The sequence below is a fragment of the Macrosteles quadrilineatus genome, unplaced genomic scaffold (assembly GCF_028750875.1).
Source record: "Macrosteles quadrilineatus isolate MER2022 unplaced genomic scaffold, UCM_ALF_1.0 Scaffold_3__2_contigs__length_128488019, whole genome shotgun sequence".
NCBI classification, from domain to species: domain Eukaryota; kingdom Metazoa; phylum Arthropoda; class Insecta; order Hemiptera; family Cicadellidae; genus Macrosteles; species Macrosteles quadrilineatus.
The window spans coordinates 57,572,904-57,588,728 of record NW_026542596.1 but is presented as its reverse complement, the minus strand read 5'-3'; the positions used below and the strand labels follow the sequence as shown (position 1 = coordinate 57,588,728).

At 35.7% G+C, this 15,825-nt stretch overlaps 1 protein-coding gene across 8 annotated transcripts in view; it reads left to right on the top strand.

The window, feature by feature from the left end:
* The first annotated feature begins 208 nt into the window (after positions 1–208).
* The window catches only part of LOC128990037 (protein lap4), a 114,872-nt gene continuing 99,255 nt past the window's right edge, over positions 209–15,825 (top strand). For all 8 annotated transcript variants that reach the window (XM_054412256.1, XM_054412257.1, XM_054412259.1 and 5 more), the window contains exons 1-2: positions 209–522; positions 10,012–10,129. In XM_054412256.1, the coding sequence (XP_054268231.1) occupies positions 361–522; positions 10,012–10,129 (280 nt within the window). In that variant the 5' untranslated portion in view covers positions 209–360. The remainder of the gene's footprint in view (positions 523–10,011; positions 10,130–15,825) is intronic.

The window sequence follows — 15,825 nt, the reverse complement described above, 5'->3', positions numbered from 1 at the left end:
TAGAATTTACATTCTCAAATATATTGCAGTATGGACACAACTGTACATATCTACCTCGTTTCTATAACAACTGGTCATGAAATACAGGTAGCAGTGATGAAGGAGCTTCACAAGTTTTCTGATAGAATGCGCGAAATAAAAAAAGGTTTTAAACTTTGAGGTGTGCAGGTGTGTGAGTGTTGACGTCATCGTCAGTGTGTGTGTACACCTAGTTGTTTAGTATAGTGAGTGATATGATTATGGGTGTGTTGGCTGTCAAAATCTGATTATCTCCGTTAAAGTTAAGAACTCTATGAGGTTTAGTTCCTTATTTTGGTGTGAATAATTATGAAGTTGGATGTTTCTTACATGTGAGAAGAAATGTTTCGTTGTATCCCCATTTTCAAGGGATGTAATCGGCAAGTCGAATTTGTTGACAAGCGTCATTGCTCACTCCAGGCTGTCCCTGAAGACATTTTAAGATATTCACGAAGTTTGGAAGAATTGCTACTTGATGCAAATCACATTCGGGAATTACCCAAGGTAAGATCCATTTTAAATTCATAGTTACTTCTTTACTAGATTATAGTGTTTTGGCTGGGCTGAAGATTTGTTTTGGATGAGGCTATGTCAGTCCTAGATAACCCTTTTATGCTCCTTTACAACTACACAATACCCTAGTTGTTTCTAGAATTAAAAATTAAACATGCTTAACTTACAACGATGTATTACCTGTTATTAGTTCCCAAATCTGGCTGTGTAAACTTTGACTGTAGGGCAAGTAACAACCAAATGTGTTAGGCTATAAACATTTTGGAGATAGACTAAGTTAGCTTAACTTAGCTTAGGGTTAGGTTCCTGAGTCTGAGTTCTGTAACTGTTAAGTTTAATAGTTATGCCTACTTTCTTCAGTAGCCTATCTTATTTCATTAGGCCCTTTTATAGACTACTGGGAGGGATTTAACCAAACAAATTTCTGCAATTGTTCCGTATGTCTACATTGTAATAGGATGTCATTTTGATATATTTAGGCTACTTACAGTTTTTTTCACGCTGAATCCAAAAATGCAATCAGTTTTTGTCGGGAAGATTTCTAAGTGGCTGAAAGAGGAAGGTTAAGATTACGAATAAGGTTCGTTAAGTAAGCGGTAGGCCTACCGATGGTAACTTAATAAGGCGTGGTCTGGACGGGACCCAGTATATGTGGGCTGAAGTTTGAGTGAGGAGAGCAAACAGCTGTTTATACTTGACTAAGTTAAATGCGGAATGAAATAAATTTGTTTTGAAACTAAATATAAGTAATCAGCTCTTTAACACGTTCGCTGCTACAGACGTTCCGGAACGTCAGCCGGGCCACAGCGCCAGGAGCTAGGAACATTCCGGAACGTCACCATTCATTGTTTTGTTTAACGTTGCTATGGATAAGCCAGCTCGTCACAAGCGTCCTATATTTCTTTGCAGCTCGTGGGGACGTGTACTTTTCTGACAATAAAAAATATAGTTTCCCAAAATCACCACCAGGGTTGTTTGGAACAGGGCTTTGTTTCACCTCTTTCCTGCTAGATAGCGACACTACTTTACCGACTGTAACCTGTGTAGTGCTGCTATCTATCAGAATCACTTAGTACTATGTCCAAAACAGTTTTATTGCAGAACATTGCCATCCAGTATAACTACTGTTGTTTTTACTGTGTAATTCAGTGTATCGGCGGCAATGTCACGCAGCGGCCGAGCGTTAGTTCAGCTCTTGGCGCTGTCCCGGCATCTAGTGGTCAGCAGCGAACGTGTTAAGTTATTTAGGCTTGTGGAGAAGGTAGGTCGGGTTTTATGCAGATTCGTGACTGTATTAAGTGTTTTAACCCTCCGAGTGTCCCTTGTTTTGGCCTTAATGTCTGCCTATTTTTTGCTCATTTGCAAGGTTTTATTAAAACGGATCTGAGAAGCTTGAAAACAATGTTAATTATAGGGGAAACTGGGGCACGGTGGGCCATAGTTAATATATTATACTGAACTACTTCCAATAAACCAGGTAAATTTTCTTTTTAAAGGTCTCTAGGTTGGTCACACTGAGGAGAAAAATCTAGAGTGTACAATTATTTGGAGGGAAGTTAGAAGCACATGTTTGTTTTTGGTAGTCTGATTGTTGAAACAGGTAGTGTTAAGATATCTTATTTTGGCAAGTTATTGTACCTATATATTAAAAATGAAAATTAACATAGATATTTAGTTTTATACCTTACCAAGCCACTCCACTTTCTTTCTTTTGTGTATTCATCTTAGTTTGGTGGTAATTAAATCTAACCTAAAATAAAAACCAACATTAGGGGCTCTTGAACAGGACATAGAACGGAAACTTCCAAAACCAATACCACATGGAGGCACAGAAAAGACCTTAACTCAATTGAGCTTTTCTATTGATCTTCAATGTTACGGAAATTGTTTGTCCTGAAATTTTGAAACAATTGTCTTTTCATTTTTAATGATTTTTTTATATCAAAGGACTGAGGCTTCTAATTTTAAAAGATTTCCAATTCTAAAGGGTTGTTAATGTTTGTTAAATTATGTTCATAGGTTTTCAACTTTGTATTTTGAATAATAATGTTTTTTCTCAACATTAAGGCATAATATTTATGTTAAAACGAGGTTTGTTATATAGAGGTTAGATTTGCAAGAATTTCGCTAAGTCGAGGTTCAGAACCAGCGTCGGTCAATATAGGTCGGGATTTGACCTCATTAAAATACAATTAAAGTAGCATACAATACTTTACAGTACAGTGTTTACATTGTACAGTAGAACCTAAATTATCCGGCATAATAAAGGGGAGGGATCTTGAATATTGCTCAATCATGACTATGGCATTGACCTTGGTACAGGTTAAAAACTGTAAGTTTAAAATCACAGCTTGTTCTAACCCTCCTAAAACCTAGCCAAACACTGTATTGCGTAGTCATAAACCATGTAAAGAACAAAACAAAACATTAGAAAGTTTTGTAAGCTAACTGCTCGTGATAGGCCAGTAGGCTACAGTACAGTACTGATTTATCACAACAGAGGAATATCAATAATAATCATTAACTATAGCATTGGTGTTGCTAGTTGAAACAAATCGTATTGAAAACAATAAATTATTAGATAAGTCATTATAAAAGTGTATAATCATAGCCAACTTAAGGATAGGTAATAAAAACACTCGTAAAAGGAATGTTAAGATAACGATGTTGCTATTCTTTCTCTTTGTTTTTTTTTATATTCTTTCTTAGTTTTCTCTTTATCCGAAAATTGTACAGTTTACCATAGCTATCCCATATCCCCCAATCACAGCTTACTAAACATTTCGTCGTCATCAATCCTCAGTGAATGAAATCAGTTCAGTTCTCAGTTGCAACATAGCGAGCGCAGCGACAGCAGACAAAGATTTAAAACGGAGACGAATGTTAGCGCAAGCGATGACGTGACCTTTCCATTTCATTTGAAAAAGAAACAGATTTTCCCAAAACAATAATTGGGTGAGGGATTTGTTATATCGAGGGAAAGACGTAGACAGTTCGTTATGCAGAGGTTAAATTCGCAATGTAGAGGTTCTGACAATGATAAATTCGTTATACTGAGGTGTCTTATTTCAGCCGAAATCACGAAAAATTCGTTAAATCAGGGTCGTTGTTATGGTTTGTTCGTTATGTAGAGGTAAAATATACATTGTGTCTCATGGAGAGTTCTAGGGGATTAAAAAATTTGTTATATCAAGGAATTCGTTATATCGAGGTTCGTTATATCAAGGTTAGACTGTAAATAGATTATTTTTGGCCTAAAAACGAGTTTACTACAGTTAGAACTGCCAACAAAAATCTAATAGCGTAGAAAAATGAAACTGAAAGTCACATTTTTTAAACATTAGTCTTATGGGTTGCTAAGTAACCATGTTGGTTGAATTAAATAACAAGGAAAAATTAAACAAAGACTTGAAGTTGTAACATGTGTTCATAATAAGCCAACTACCCACAGTATACTAGCAAATTACAAATACAGTACAAAAGGGAAAACATCACTTGTTACAATTGAGCAAAGATTATACTGAAGATTACTCGATACATTGTAGGCCTAGTAAAGGCTAGCAGTGCGAAGTATAGGGAAGTGTGGGATCTGTTTATGACGATTAGATTATGGTCTGCAATCCTAAAATGCTATGGGAAGGGAAGGAAACAGATCTGCGACGTAGGAAGTGGTGAAGGAAGTAGTAAAGGAGAGTTGCCCGGAGTGTGGGATCTGTTTATGACGATAAGATTAAGGTATTTGCAATCATAAAATGCTATGGGAAGGGTGGGAAACTTGACCGTGACTTAGCAAGGAAGGAAGTAGTAAAGGCGAGCAGTCCAGAGTGTGGAAACTGCTTATGACGATTAGATTAAGGTATTTCCAATCCTAAAATGCTATGGGAAGGGAAGGAAACAGATCCGTGACGTAGGAAGTGGTGAAGGAAGTAGTCAAGGCGAGCTGTCCGGAGTGTGGGAACTGTTTATGACGATTAGATAAGGGCATTGGTAATCCTAAAATACTATGGGAAGGGAAGGAAACAGGTCCGCGACGTAGGAAGTGGTGAAGGAAGTAGTAAAGGCGAGTGGTCCGGAGTGTGGGAACTGTTTGTGACGATTAGATTAAGGTATCTGCAACCCTAAAATACTATGGGAAGGGAGGAAAACAGGTCCGCGACGTAGGAAGTGGTGAAGGAAGTAGTGAAGGCGAGATGTCCGGAGTGTGGTAACTGTTTATGACGATTAGATTAAGGTATTTCCAACTAAAATGCTATGGGAAGGGAGGAAAACAGGTCCGCGACGTAGGAAGTGGTGATGGAAGTAGTCAAGGCGAGCTGTCCGGAGTGTGGGAACTGTTTATGACGATTAGATAAGGGCATTGGTAATCCTAAAATACTATGGGAAGGGAAGGAAACAGGTCCGCGACGTAGGAAGTGGTGAAGGAAGTAGTAAAGGCGAGTGGTCCGGAGTGTGGGAACTGTTTGTGACGATTAGATTAAGGTATCTGCAACCCTAAAATACTATGGGCAGGGAGGAAAACAGGTCCGCGACGTCTAGGAAGTGGTGAAGGAAGTAGTGAAGGCGACATGTCCGGAGTGTGGGAACTGTTTATGACGATTAGATTAAGGTATTTCCAACTAAAATGCTATGGGAAGGGAGGAAAACAGGTCCGCGACGTAGGAAGTGGTGATGGAAGTAGTCAAGGCGAGCTGTCCGGAGTGTGGGAACTGTTTATGACGATTAGAAAAATTAGATTAAGGTATTTGCATTTCTAAAATGCTATGGGAAGGGAGGGAAACAGGTCCGTGACGTAGGAAGTGGTGAAGGAAGTAGTCAAGGCGAGCTGTCCGGAGTGTGGGAACTGCTCATGACGATTAGATAAGGGTATTGGCAATCCTAAAATACTATGGGAAGGGAAGGAAACAGATCCGCGTCGTAGGAAGTGGTGAAGGAAGTAGTAAAGGAGAGTTGCCCGGAGTGTGGGATCTGTTTATGACGATAAGATTAAGGTATTTGCGATCATAAAATGCTATGGGAAGGGAGTGAAACTTGTCCGTGACTTAGCAAGGAAGGAAGTAGTAAAGGCGAGCAGTCCGGAGTGTGGGAACTGTTTATGGCAATAAGTTTAGGGTATCTGCAATCCTAAAATGCTATTGGAAGGGAGGAAAACAGGTCCGCGACGTAGGCAGTGGTGCAGGAAGTAGTCAAGGCGAGTAGTCCGGAGTGTGGGAACTGTTTATGGCAATAAGTTTAGGGTATCTGCAATCCTAAAATGCTATTGGAAAGGAGGAAAAAAGGTCCGCGACGTAGGAAGTGGTGATGGAATTACTCAAGGCGAGCTGTCCGGAGTGTGGGAACTGTTTATGAGGATTAGAAAAATTAAATTAAGGTATTAGCATTCCTAAAATACTATGGGAAGGGAGGGAAACAGGTCTGAGATGTAGGAATTGGTGAAGGAAGTAGTCAAGGAGAGCTGTCCGGAGTGTGGGAACTGTTTATGACGATTGGATTAAGGTATCTGGAATCCTAAAATGTGATGGGAACGGAAGAAAACAGGTCCGCGACGTAGGAAGTGGTGAAGGAAGTAGTAAAGGCAAGCAGTGTGGAGTTTGGGAATGGATTTATGTATCTGCAATACTAAGACTGCTTTCAGAGTAAACTAATGATTTTCCCCGAGCAAAGCTCGGTCCCCAGGTACTTATTAACTTATTCATGTTGGGCCTGGATATAAGTGTAAATTCCCAATGAGTGTGCTGCTCTGGTTGCAATCTGTCATTAATTAATGATGCTTTCTAACAAAATGTCAATGTTTGTTAGATAGTACCATAGACAAAAGAATTAAATGTAGACTGTCAGCCGTGCTGCGGTTACCATGGTTACCATAGGTTCCAGCGCACACCGCTGTAGTTTACGTAGCGTGTACGCCGTAAATACATGGCGCTCCAAGCGGTGTGCGCCAGAAGCTATGGTAACCGCAGCACAGCTGACGGTCTTTATTTAATTCTTTTTGTCTATGATAGTACCTAGGCCTATATCAGGGTCTTACTTAGACTGTCCCTCTAAGTTAACTTAGAAAAAATGTGAAAATTACCACTGCCGTAGATAAAAAATATGATGGATATAGACTTCAAACTTAAGTTGCTTAAGCTTAAGCTAAACTTAAGTTTAGGTACTTGAAACTCGTTTGGACAGAAAATTATCTGTGACAGTGAATTAAAACATTTTTATCACCTAGCTTATTTCAGAGGCGCATTGCAGTGCTGACCGAAACAGTTTGCTGAGGGAGGGCCGCACTTATAGACTATAACTTAAACGGCCTAATTACATATTATTGCGTGGACTGAGTTTATGCCACAATGGCCTATCAACAAAACCTTAGCGACCATGTATTTAAGGGTTTAAAATAAAACCTGTTTTTAAAGTTGGGGGGTTGTTAACCGATCCTGTTTTTTTTTATAGCCAAAACTGAGTATTGGTGAAAAATGTCATTTTCTGTTTACTGGTTGTTAGACCTAAGTTATGCAATAATTTCACCGTAATTTTGGGAGATGTTAGCAAATCTTGGTGTTTGGGGCGATATTCATGATCCTGGCTGGATCCACCACTTCCTTGTTTATTGTGTAGGTAGTTGTTCTGTGTTTTTATCAGCATTAACTCTGGGGACATCCTTCAACCTTTCTCATTTTGTGGTTAAACGGTGCCGTTCTTGCAGCTAAACCATTATTTTTTAAGTAGGCCTAGTTAAACATTTTTTAAGTATAGTAAAACTTAGTATAAGTAGTGAAATAACCTATGTGTGATGTTTTAAGTGTATTGTATGCATCATCCATTATTTTAGGAAATAGACTAGTTTTATTTTGGTCTAATTAATCACTTAACTTAAGTTGCAAGAATTGCAGGCTTATTGGTGTGCTATTAGGCCTACAGTTTTTATCATGTAACTTGAATGTTTTGCCACAGTATAGTCCTTATTACACAAAGCAGTGAAATATTCCATGATTGTTTGTTGTGAAGTTTCGGTAACTTAATGCCGCGTAGCAGCAAGCAGCTACCCAAAAGAGTTTTTGGTTTTCAATGACCAAGTCGATGAAGTTTATGTCTGCTTCTTAAATTCAAAACCAAGCCCGACAAATTACTGATTGAGGTAAATTCTAAGTTAGTAATGACCTACAATACTGCTTAGGCCTACTTCTATTTTTACTCTAAAAACGTAGGATCTAACTTACACCTGAAAGATTTTTTGGGTGGTTGAATTTATGTAGGAAACTAGGATAGGGCCTACTTGGTGGATCTTGTAAGGTGTACTGTTAATTATTTTGTGTCAAAATGTCTAAAGAAGTATGAATAACATTGCAAACAATTAACATGCATTAATAGGCCCTATGGAGAAAACAAGTGTAAATTTAGGAGAGCATTGTATTTAGACACGTGATCACTGGTCTCAAATATTTCCCACGAGAACAGTTGTTTCAGTACCGCCCACTCCCTGCCGATCTATGTCCGGTTAAACCGATGAGCTGATAAAAACTGCCCGATTAAAGAGTGTCATTTATGTCATTTCCGCCGAGTGTAGTCTGGTTTAACCAATGTCCGGTTAAAAGGTGTCCGGGTAAGAGGGAATCTACTGTAGTTGATTTGGATCAGATGCTGAAGGTCTAAATCCTGGAGGTAAACAAACCTTCATCCTCATTTTAGCGAATTTCCCTATAGGGAAGTAGCTATTACCGTAGGTGGCACGGTAAGACCTGGACACGGGACCAATTTACTTTTTCATTTTGATCTCCCCAGAGGCCAAAAACACCATTCGTTCAAATTTTCATATATGTATATATATGTATAGATTTACATACGTCCGTGAACGTGATAACTTGAGTAATTTTTGTCCGATTTTGATGAAATTTGGTTTAAAGGTGTAAAGCGAGATAAACTTGAATGAGTTCGCGAACCAGCATGATTGGACCATGGGAATGGGGCTTTACGGCCCGGGTTTTATGGGGTAAAAATTGGTTTTTCTGTCTTTTGACCCTCAAAACACAAAATTTCCCAATTTCTCTTTAGACCTTTTTAAAGAGCTTAAAAAAACAAATAATTTAGGGCCTAGTATATAAAAGTATATTTGTTCGGTTATTAGTAACGGAGAAAATTTAAAAAATTGTAAATTTAAAATTCCCATGTTATTCTTATGGAGAATATTGTCAAATGTTGTAGTTTGCTTGTTTATGGATATATTTTGATCAAACTTGGCAAATTTATTTATTTTGTACTAAGCTATCATTATTTTACTATAAAACACACTTTATTAGTTTCCTTGTAGCAGCAAACCTAGGTATTCGTTAAACCTAATGTTATTAAAATATACTAGTGTCCCTGTTGCTCGAATTCGAGCAATTGCTAAGTATAACAGGCGTTATTTTAAAACGAATGACAGTAATAACTTCTGATGACTTTAAGATTCAACAAAAAAATTATGGAAATACTCATTATGTACATAACAGATCGATATAATCACAATTTCTTGTAAATGTCTTATCATTTTTCAAAAGCTGATTTGGTTTTTTGGTGTTTTCTACGAATAGCCTTACTCATAGCCGCATTAGGCTGTCCATAATAACAATTATAAATTCTAAAAAAAACACACATTATTTCTATTTCTTCTCCTTGGTGGTGTTCTATGACTTCCCTATGTTTCCATAGTTTGCAAATCGGCTCTTTCAATCATTACTAAGAAATGCAGCACAGTGTAATTCAGTTTTCCTTTTGGTATATCAATTTATCCAGGCTCTCTCGATTTTTCCATTGTAATATTTACGCCAACCCAAATTCAAATAGAAAATATTTCATTTCAACCAAGTCAGTAAATAATTGTAGCAAACTGTTAAATTAGCAAACTTATTGACTGTTAACAATTAACATATGTTCTTCTTCTCACTTTTAATTTCTGACAACAGCTGGAGTTTCATAACAATTTTCGATTCCCATGTTAATCTTATGGAGAAATACAAAACATTAATGGGCCCTAGGGCCTCACTCTAATTATTTCCCTGAAAAGAAAGACTGTTAGTGATGTGGTAACATACTCTATAGCTTCCCTTAGTACAAAGCCGAGGCATAGTGGCAACGCCGCAGTGCCGGCCTTTTGAGACAGCTCTAGCAAACTAACTCATGTGTGGTCCGGTAGTGTATTTTATTTAAAATTCTTATGCGTTTTCCGCTTTTAAAATTGTTTTTTATTTTTTTTTGTCTGCTCTGAACAGCTGTTGTTTTCAACTAGGCCTATTGTGTTTCCTGTCCATGCCTGGTTTGTGTATTAAACTTAGTCATGTTCTAGCTTCTTTCATATACTAGAATAGGAGGTTGGATTCCAGATCCTTAATTATGTAAAATGTGTGTTTTTCAAACCAGGAAACATCAAACATCTCCAACAATCCTTTTAACAATTTTGTTATACAAGAGGCTAACCAATTATAACCTTTATTTCATCCAGGGAATTCTTTGTTTCAGAATTTTTTCCGACTTCATCGTCTAAGAAAACTAGGACTAAGCGACAATGAGATCCAAAAGCTACCGCCCGACATTCAAAACTTTGAAAGCCTTGTTGAGCTTGACGTCTCCAGAAATGGTGAGTGATTATCATTTGTCTGACCTTGAGCGGTGATCTATTAAATTTAAAACATGCGATTGCATTGTGGCACCAAGATTTGATTGTGCTAAGTAATGTCTTTATGTGAAGAGCGAAACCATTTCATGACACCAGGGTTTGAGCAGTTATTAAAAATTAAAGGTATTTTTAATGTTGTCGGGCTCATAAGTAAATGACATGATTTTGTTTAATTTAAAAACAAAAAATGATCTGTCTCTTTGTCAACCTAGTTAAGCTTATTTTTCTTTGCAAATGAAGCAATTGCACCCACTTGAAGCTATGAGAATTTGTTTGTTTGCTAAAATGTGGTTCTTTCTGTTAAAAATAGAAAAAAGCGTTAATCAAAGAATTCTGTACAACAGCTCTAAAAACTACGTTTTAAAACAAATTTGTAAGCCTAACCCTTCCCGGACTCTAGGCGGATATATTCGATATAATTTTGTGCATGGCGAACGGTAAGCGGATATGGCCTATCTACAATAAGATACAGGCCTATCTATTTTGCCGATTATTACGACATCTATTGTTATAGTTGATTATATATAACAACATTAATCTTCGTAAAAACTGTCTTTTATTCAATTATATCTTTAACCGATGTACTAGGAATGTTTTTCTAGAAGAATAAAAAAGAAAAAAAAACATAATTTGGACAAAAGCGCTGCATAGGTCAACTATTTACATTCTATAAATTAAAGTAGCCTATGTAAAAAAGATAAATTTTAATTTTTTATTCATCTTGCTGTCTGTATACATATTATAGGCCGTCCGGGAAGGGTTAACAAATCAATTAGTTGTTGACCTAAAAAAATATTTAAAAATAGCCAACAATGTTGCTGTATAATTGTTTTTTTATTCTCAACAGCATTAATTTTAATAGTAATTGGGGTTTGAACCTTAATTAGCTTGTCTACTATTGCAGTTTTATTACAAATTATTTAGTTTAATCTACTATCCTCACTTTTGACTTTAAGCCTAGGCCTACTTTTAAATTAGGCTATATAATTAAATAAGAACATTATTCGTACAAAATTAACCCTTAGAGTGCCAGGCGAGAAATAAAAGTAACGCTCAAAAAATGCCGATGATTTTTCCCGAAGGTCGCGCTAAAAATGCCGAGCGCGATCTGGCGATTTTTAGGTTAAAATTTCGTAAAAATCGAATTTTCGATATTTCGACCAACGAAAATCGATGTATCGCATCTAGTAACTTTCGACTCAATGTTAATATATGGGTTAAAAGAATCCGAGTATCCATTCGGTTGTTATGACAACTGTTCGATCATTACGAAACGTCCGGTCAGCCGGACGTTGGCACTTTTGGCTCGTTCTAAAAACGTCCGGTCGGCCGGACGTCGGCACTTTTGGCTCGTTTTAAAAACGTCCGGTTCCCCGGACGTTGGCACTCAAAGGGTTAAATCATATTTTCATAGTTTTCTATTAGTAAAATTTACAATATTCTACTGTGTTGAAATTATCAGTTTGACAATATTTGCTTTTTCAATTGTCAATGATTCTTGTAAACTGTTCTAATACACATTTCCTGTTTACTTAAATATACCTAATATTTTTATTTAGTAATTTTCAAAAGTTTCGCTAGATCTTAGTTTTAGAATTATCTGATCCTAAAGCTATCAGTGTAATGAATGAGTGAATTAATATTTTTCCAAAATTTTTTATGACCCTTATCTAACAACAAATGCTTTAGCAAATTACACCTACCCAACATGCAAAAGTCTATAAATTAGCTTACTGTAGGCATACCAAAAGCGTGATTATAGAATTCAAAACACATAGAGGGGCAAATTAGACAAACATAAAATGGGACTAAATTTTATAGAAAAATGTCAGTGTAATCCACTCACATAGCACGCAAAAGCCTCAAAATTAGCTAACCTCAAAAGGGAAAGTAAGAAAGAAAAATTATTTTTTTAACGCATAGTTAAAAGAAATAAATTTCAAGGTTCATTCATTCATTGAACGACCTGTAGGTTATTTTTACCGACTGAAGATGTCTTGTATGTACAGGAGACCCGTCATTAGTAACTCATCTATATGCACAAACATCTCCATTTGTCAGTATATTCCACACTACAATACATATCCTTGACATAGTTGTAACATGTAGCCACACTGTCCTTCAATATTTTGGCGTTCAATACTCTTGAACAGCGCAAGACGGCAGGTGACACAATTTACTATTAGAAATTCAATTTCAACAGTGTAACCATTTAGTAAACAATTCTTGTGATAGGGCTGGACATCATTGAAATGATAACATGTGTGTGTTTCAAGATATGATAAATTATTGAGGTAAACCAAATACTCTTGTGCTCCAATTAATATTTATTGCTTGTTATAGTTAATTGTCTTTAGTAAATAATGTATTCTGAAATCACACATAAATATCAAAGCTGGGAATAAATCATTATGTTTGCTGCTACGGGAATGGTAAACAGTGTTTTCTTGACCAAAAGTAAATAGTATATAGTAAGTACGTAATAAACAAATTTTATTAACATACATCAACGAACAACTAAACTACAACAGTTTTATTTTTCTCCAAAAGAATAACATAAGAATCTGTACAGTTTATTAAAATTTTCTCCGTAACCTTTAATTTTACAAATTTTCAGAAAAAGTATTTTTTCAAAACTCTACATGATAACCGCAATCAAAACAAATTTTTGGAAATATTAAAACTACTAATTAGGTACTTTCTGTGACCCGGTTTAGCTGGTTCCCAAACTCATTCAAAAGTTTATCCCGCCCTACACCTTTAAGCTATATTTAATCAAAATCGGACCAAATTACTCAAGCTATTGGCGTTATAACATTCTCAGACATATTCATATATATATTTGAAAGAAGAGTGTTTCGGCCTCTGGAGACATCAAAATGAAAAAGTAAATTGGTCCCGGGTCTAGGTCTTACCATGCCACCTACAGTAATAGCTAGGCCTACTTCCCTCTAGGGGAATTGGATAAAACTATTTAAAAAAATGCAGTGTAAAACATTTTTATCAATTTATAGGCTAAAATGTTGCAACTTCTTTTAGCGAATTTCCCATATAGGGAATAAGCTATTACCGTAGGTCTCATGGTAAGACCTAGACCCGGGACCGATTTACTTTTTCGTTTTGAGGTCCCCAGAGGCCAAAAACACCATCCGGTCAAATTCATATATATATATATATATATATATATATATATATTTATATATGTGTCCGTTAGCGCGATAACTCAAGCAAAATTGATCCGATTTTGATGAAATTTGGTACAAACGTGTAAACCTACATTTATTCGAACGAGTTCGCAAACCAGCATAATCGGACCATGGGATCAGGGGTTTATGGGGGGTTTTATGGGGTAAAAATGGGGTTTTCTCATATTTGACCCTAAAAACTTTAAATTTCTAAATTTCTCTCTAGACCATTTTGAAGAGCTTAAAAAAACAAATAATTTAGTATATTGAAGTTTTTTTGAATGTTCATTGACTACGGAGAAAATTAAAGAAATTGTAAATTTAAAATTCCCATGTTATTCTTATGGAGAATAAATAAACTGTTCTAGTTTGCTTGTTTATGGATATATTTCAATCAAATTTGGCAATTTGGCTTATTTCATACTAAGCTATCAATATTTCAATTGAAAAAACACTCCTCAACATCTTTCCCGTAGCAGCAAACCTAACTACTCACTAAAATTTATGTTATTTAAATAGGAAATAAGTCTGAAAATTTATTGGGAATATTTTAGTAGAAATCAAGCCGGGTGAATGGAAATTCGCTTAGTATGCAGGTTTGCTGCGACGGGGGTATTTTTATTTATTAGTAGTTTCTATTGGTTTGCTCATTTTAGGCAATCAGTTTACTATGCGTTGTCTCTCAGTTGACTAAAAGAGTTTCAATTGAGGCAAGCGTACCACTGATAACTTTGTAAAATTCTCATGTTTTGTAAAATAAATATGTTATTACTTTTTGTTTCATAATATCTATATTTTTGCTACAAGTTGCAAAATACAAATGTAGGCCTTATGTTAATACTTTGAGTTTTTTATGTTAAATGATTTTAGTATTTTATAACAATTTTTTAAAATTATAGACCGACACCAAATTTTTGAAATCCTTACAAAGGATTCAATTACTCATACCCTTTTTATCTGTATCAAAATCGGGATCTTAATATCAGAATGTTTGACTACCGAAGTGAGGAAGTGGCTTTTCACTAATCACCACACTGGGTCACAACAGAAGTATTTGTGAACGCCCACTCAGCTGATAAGTATGTTTTGTTGTGACTCAAAATGTAGGTATGACAACACATTCCTACAATACTGTACTTCTCTGGCTTCACTACTTATATGCATCACAGTCTTAGGAGTGCACCACTTTACACGCTGAATGGATTCTGATTGTTCCAAATTGTTTTTAACATCCTTTTTATTTTGTGTATGCTATTTTTCTCAAAATGTTTTTACAGTCAACAATTTTTGTGTGTGATAAACATAAGGTGTGAGGCTTGTTTTATTCTGAAAGGAAACATAATGGGATTTCTGAAAATGAATATATTTTAATAAAAATGTCTTTAAGTAGTAAAAATGTTTTATCAATGTTTCAAAGGGTTATCAAAATGTTTTTGGCAGCATAGTGCTATCAACACACACACAGACATAACTTCGAAAACCATTATTTTGGGTCCAGGGCAACTCAAAATGGATAGGCATATACTCACCCAATTCTTAAACTCTAAAATGTTACCAAAATCAAAATAATAGGCTACTTTGTGTATACTATGGGTATAGGGGGAGAAAAAAAAATATAGTTTGGTTAAAATCTTACATTTTTTAGTTTTGAATACCTATTACTACTATTACTAGTGCTACAACTAATTAATCAAATTCCAATTTATAGAGTTATGAATACACAGTTTTATTGAAAACAATCAGTTATAGAAGAGGCAATAACAATTTAAATTTTCAAAAAGAAAAAAAATCTAGACAATTTCTAGACAACAAGAATTTAAAATTCAAGTTCATACTATGAACCAAATCCTTGTAGGCTTGTTCATGTCGAAGCTTGTCTTTTTTAGTGGCTAATATATATTAAACACAGTACTATTAATGACAATCATAGCACATTTTCATCAAATTATCCCATTTGTGATTAAAATTGCTTATGATGACTGTATCTCCTATCTATGATGATCAATGATCATAGCCTATTTCTAAAGAACATAGCTAATTTATGATGAACATACCCCAATGAACACAACCTATTTATGATGATCACAGCCAATTTATGACAAACATCATACTCCATTTGATATGAACGTACTGGCAGTGTCGCTACATAGTGCACTAAAGTCAACACACTTTGTGTTTGTAACGCCCAACACCTAACTGAATCAAATACTCAGCGAGGATCAAATTGAATCAATGGAACATCACTTGCCTGCAGTACCCATCTGACTTGGGTCAGTCCTCGGGCAATGGGACCATGTGGGGACAATAGTTATAACTCTGTTAATAGTTACTGTCAGTAATCAATCTGGTTTAGGCCTACTCCGTAAATACTATGTTAGCCTTGTTAGGTTGTAAATTAGTAGTTATTTTTGTTTTGTGGAATATTGTTGTATCCTGTCTAAATAAGATTATGAATAGTATTGTGAAATAAGA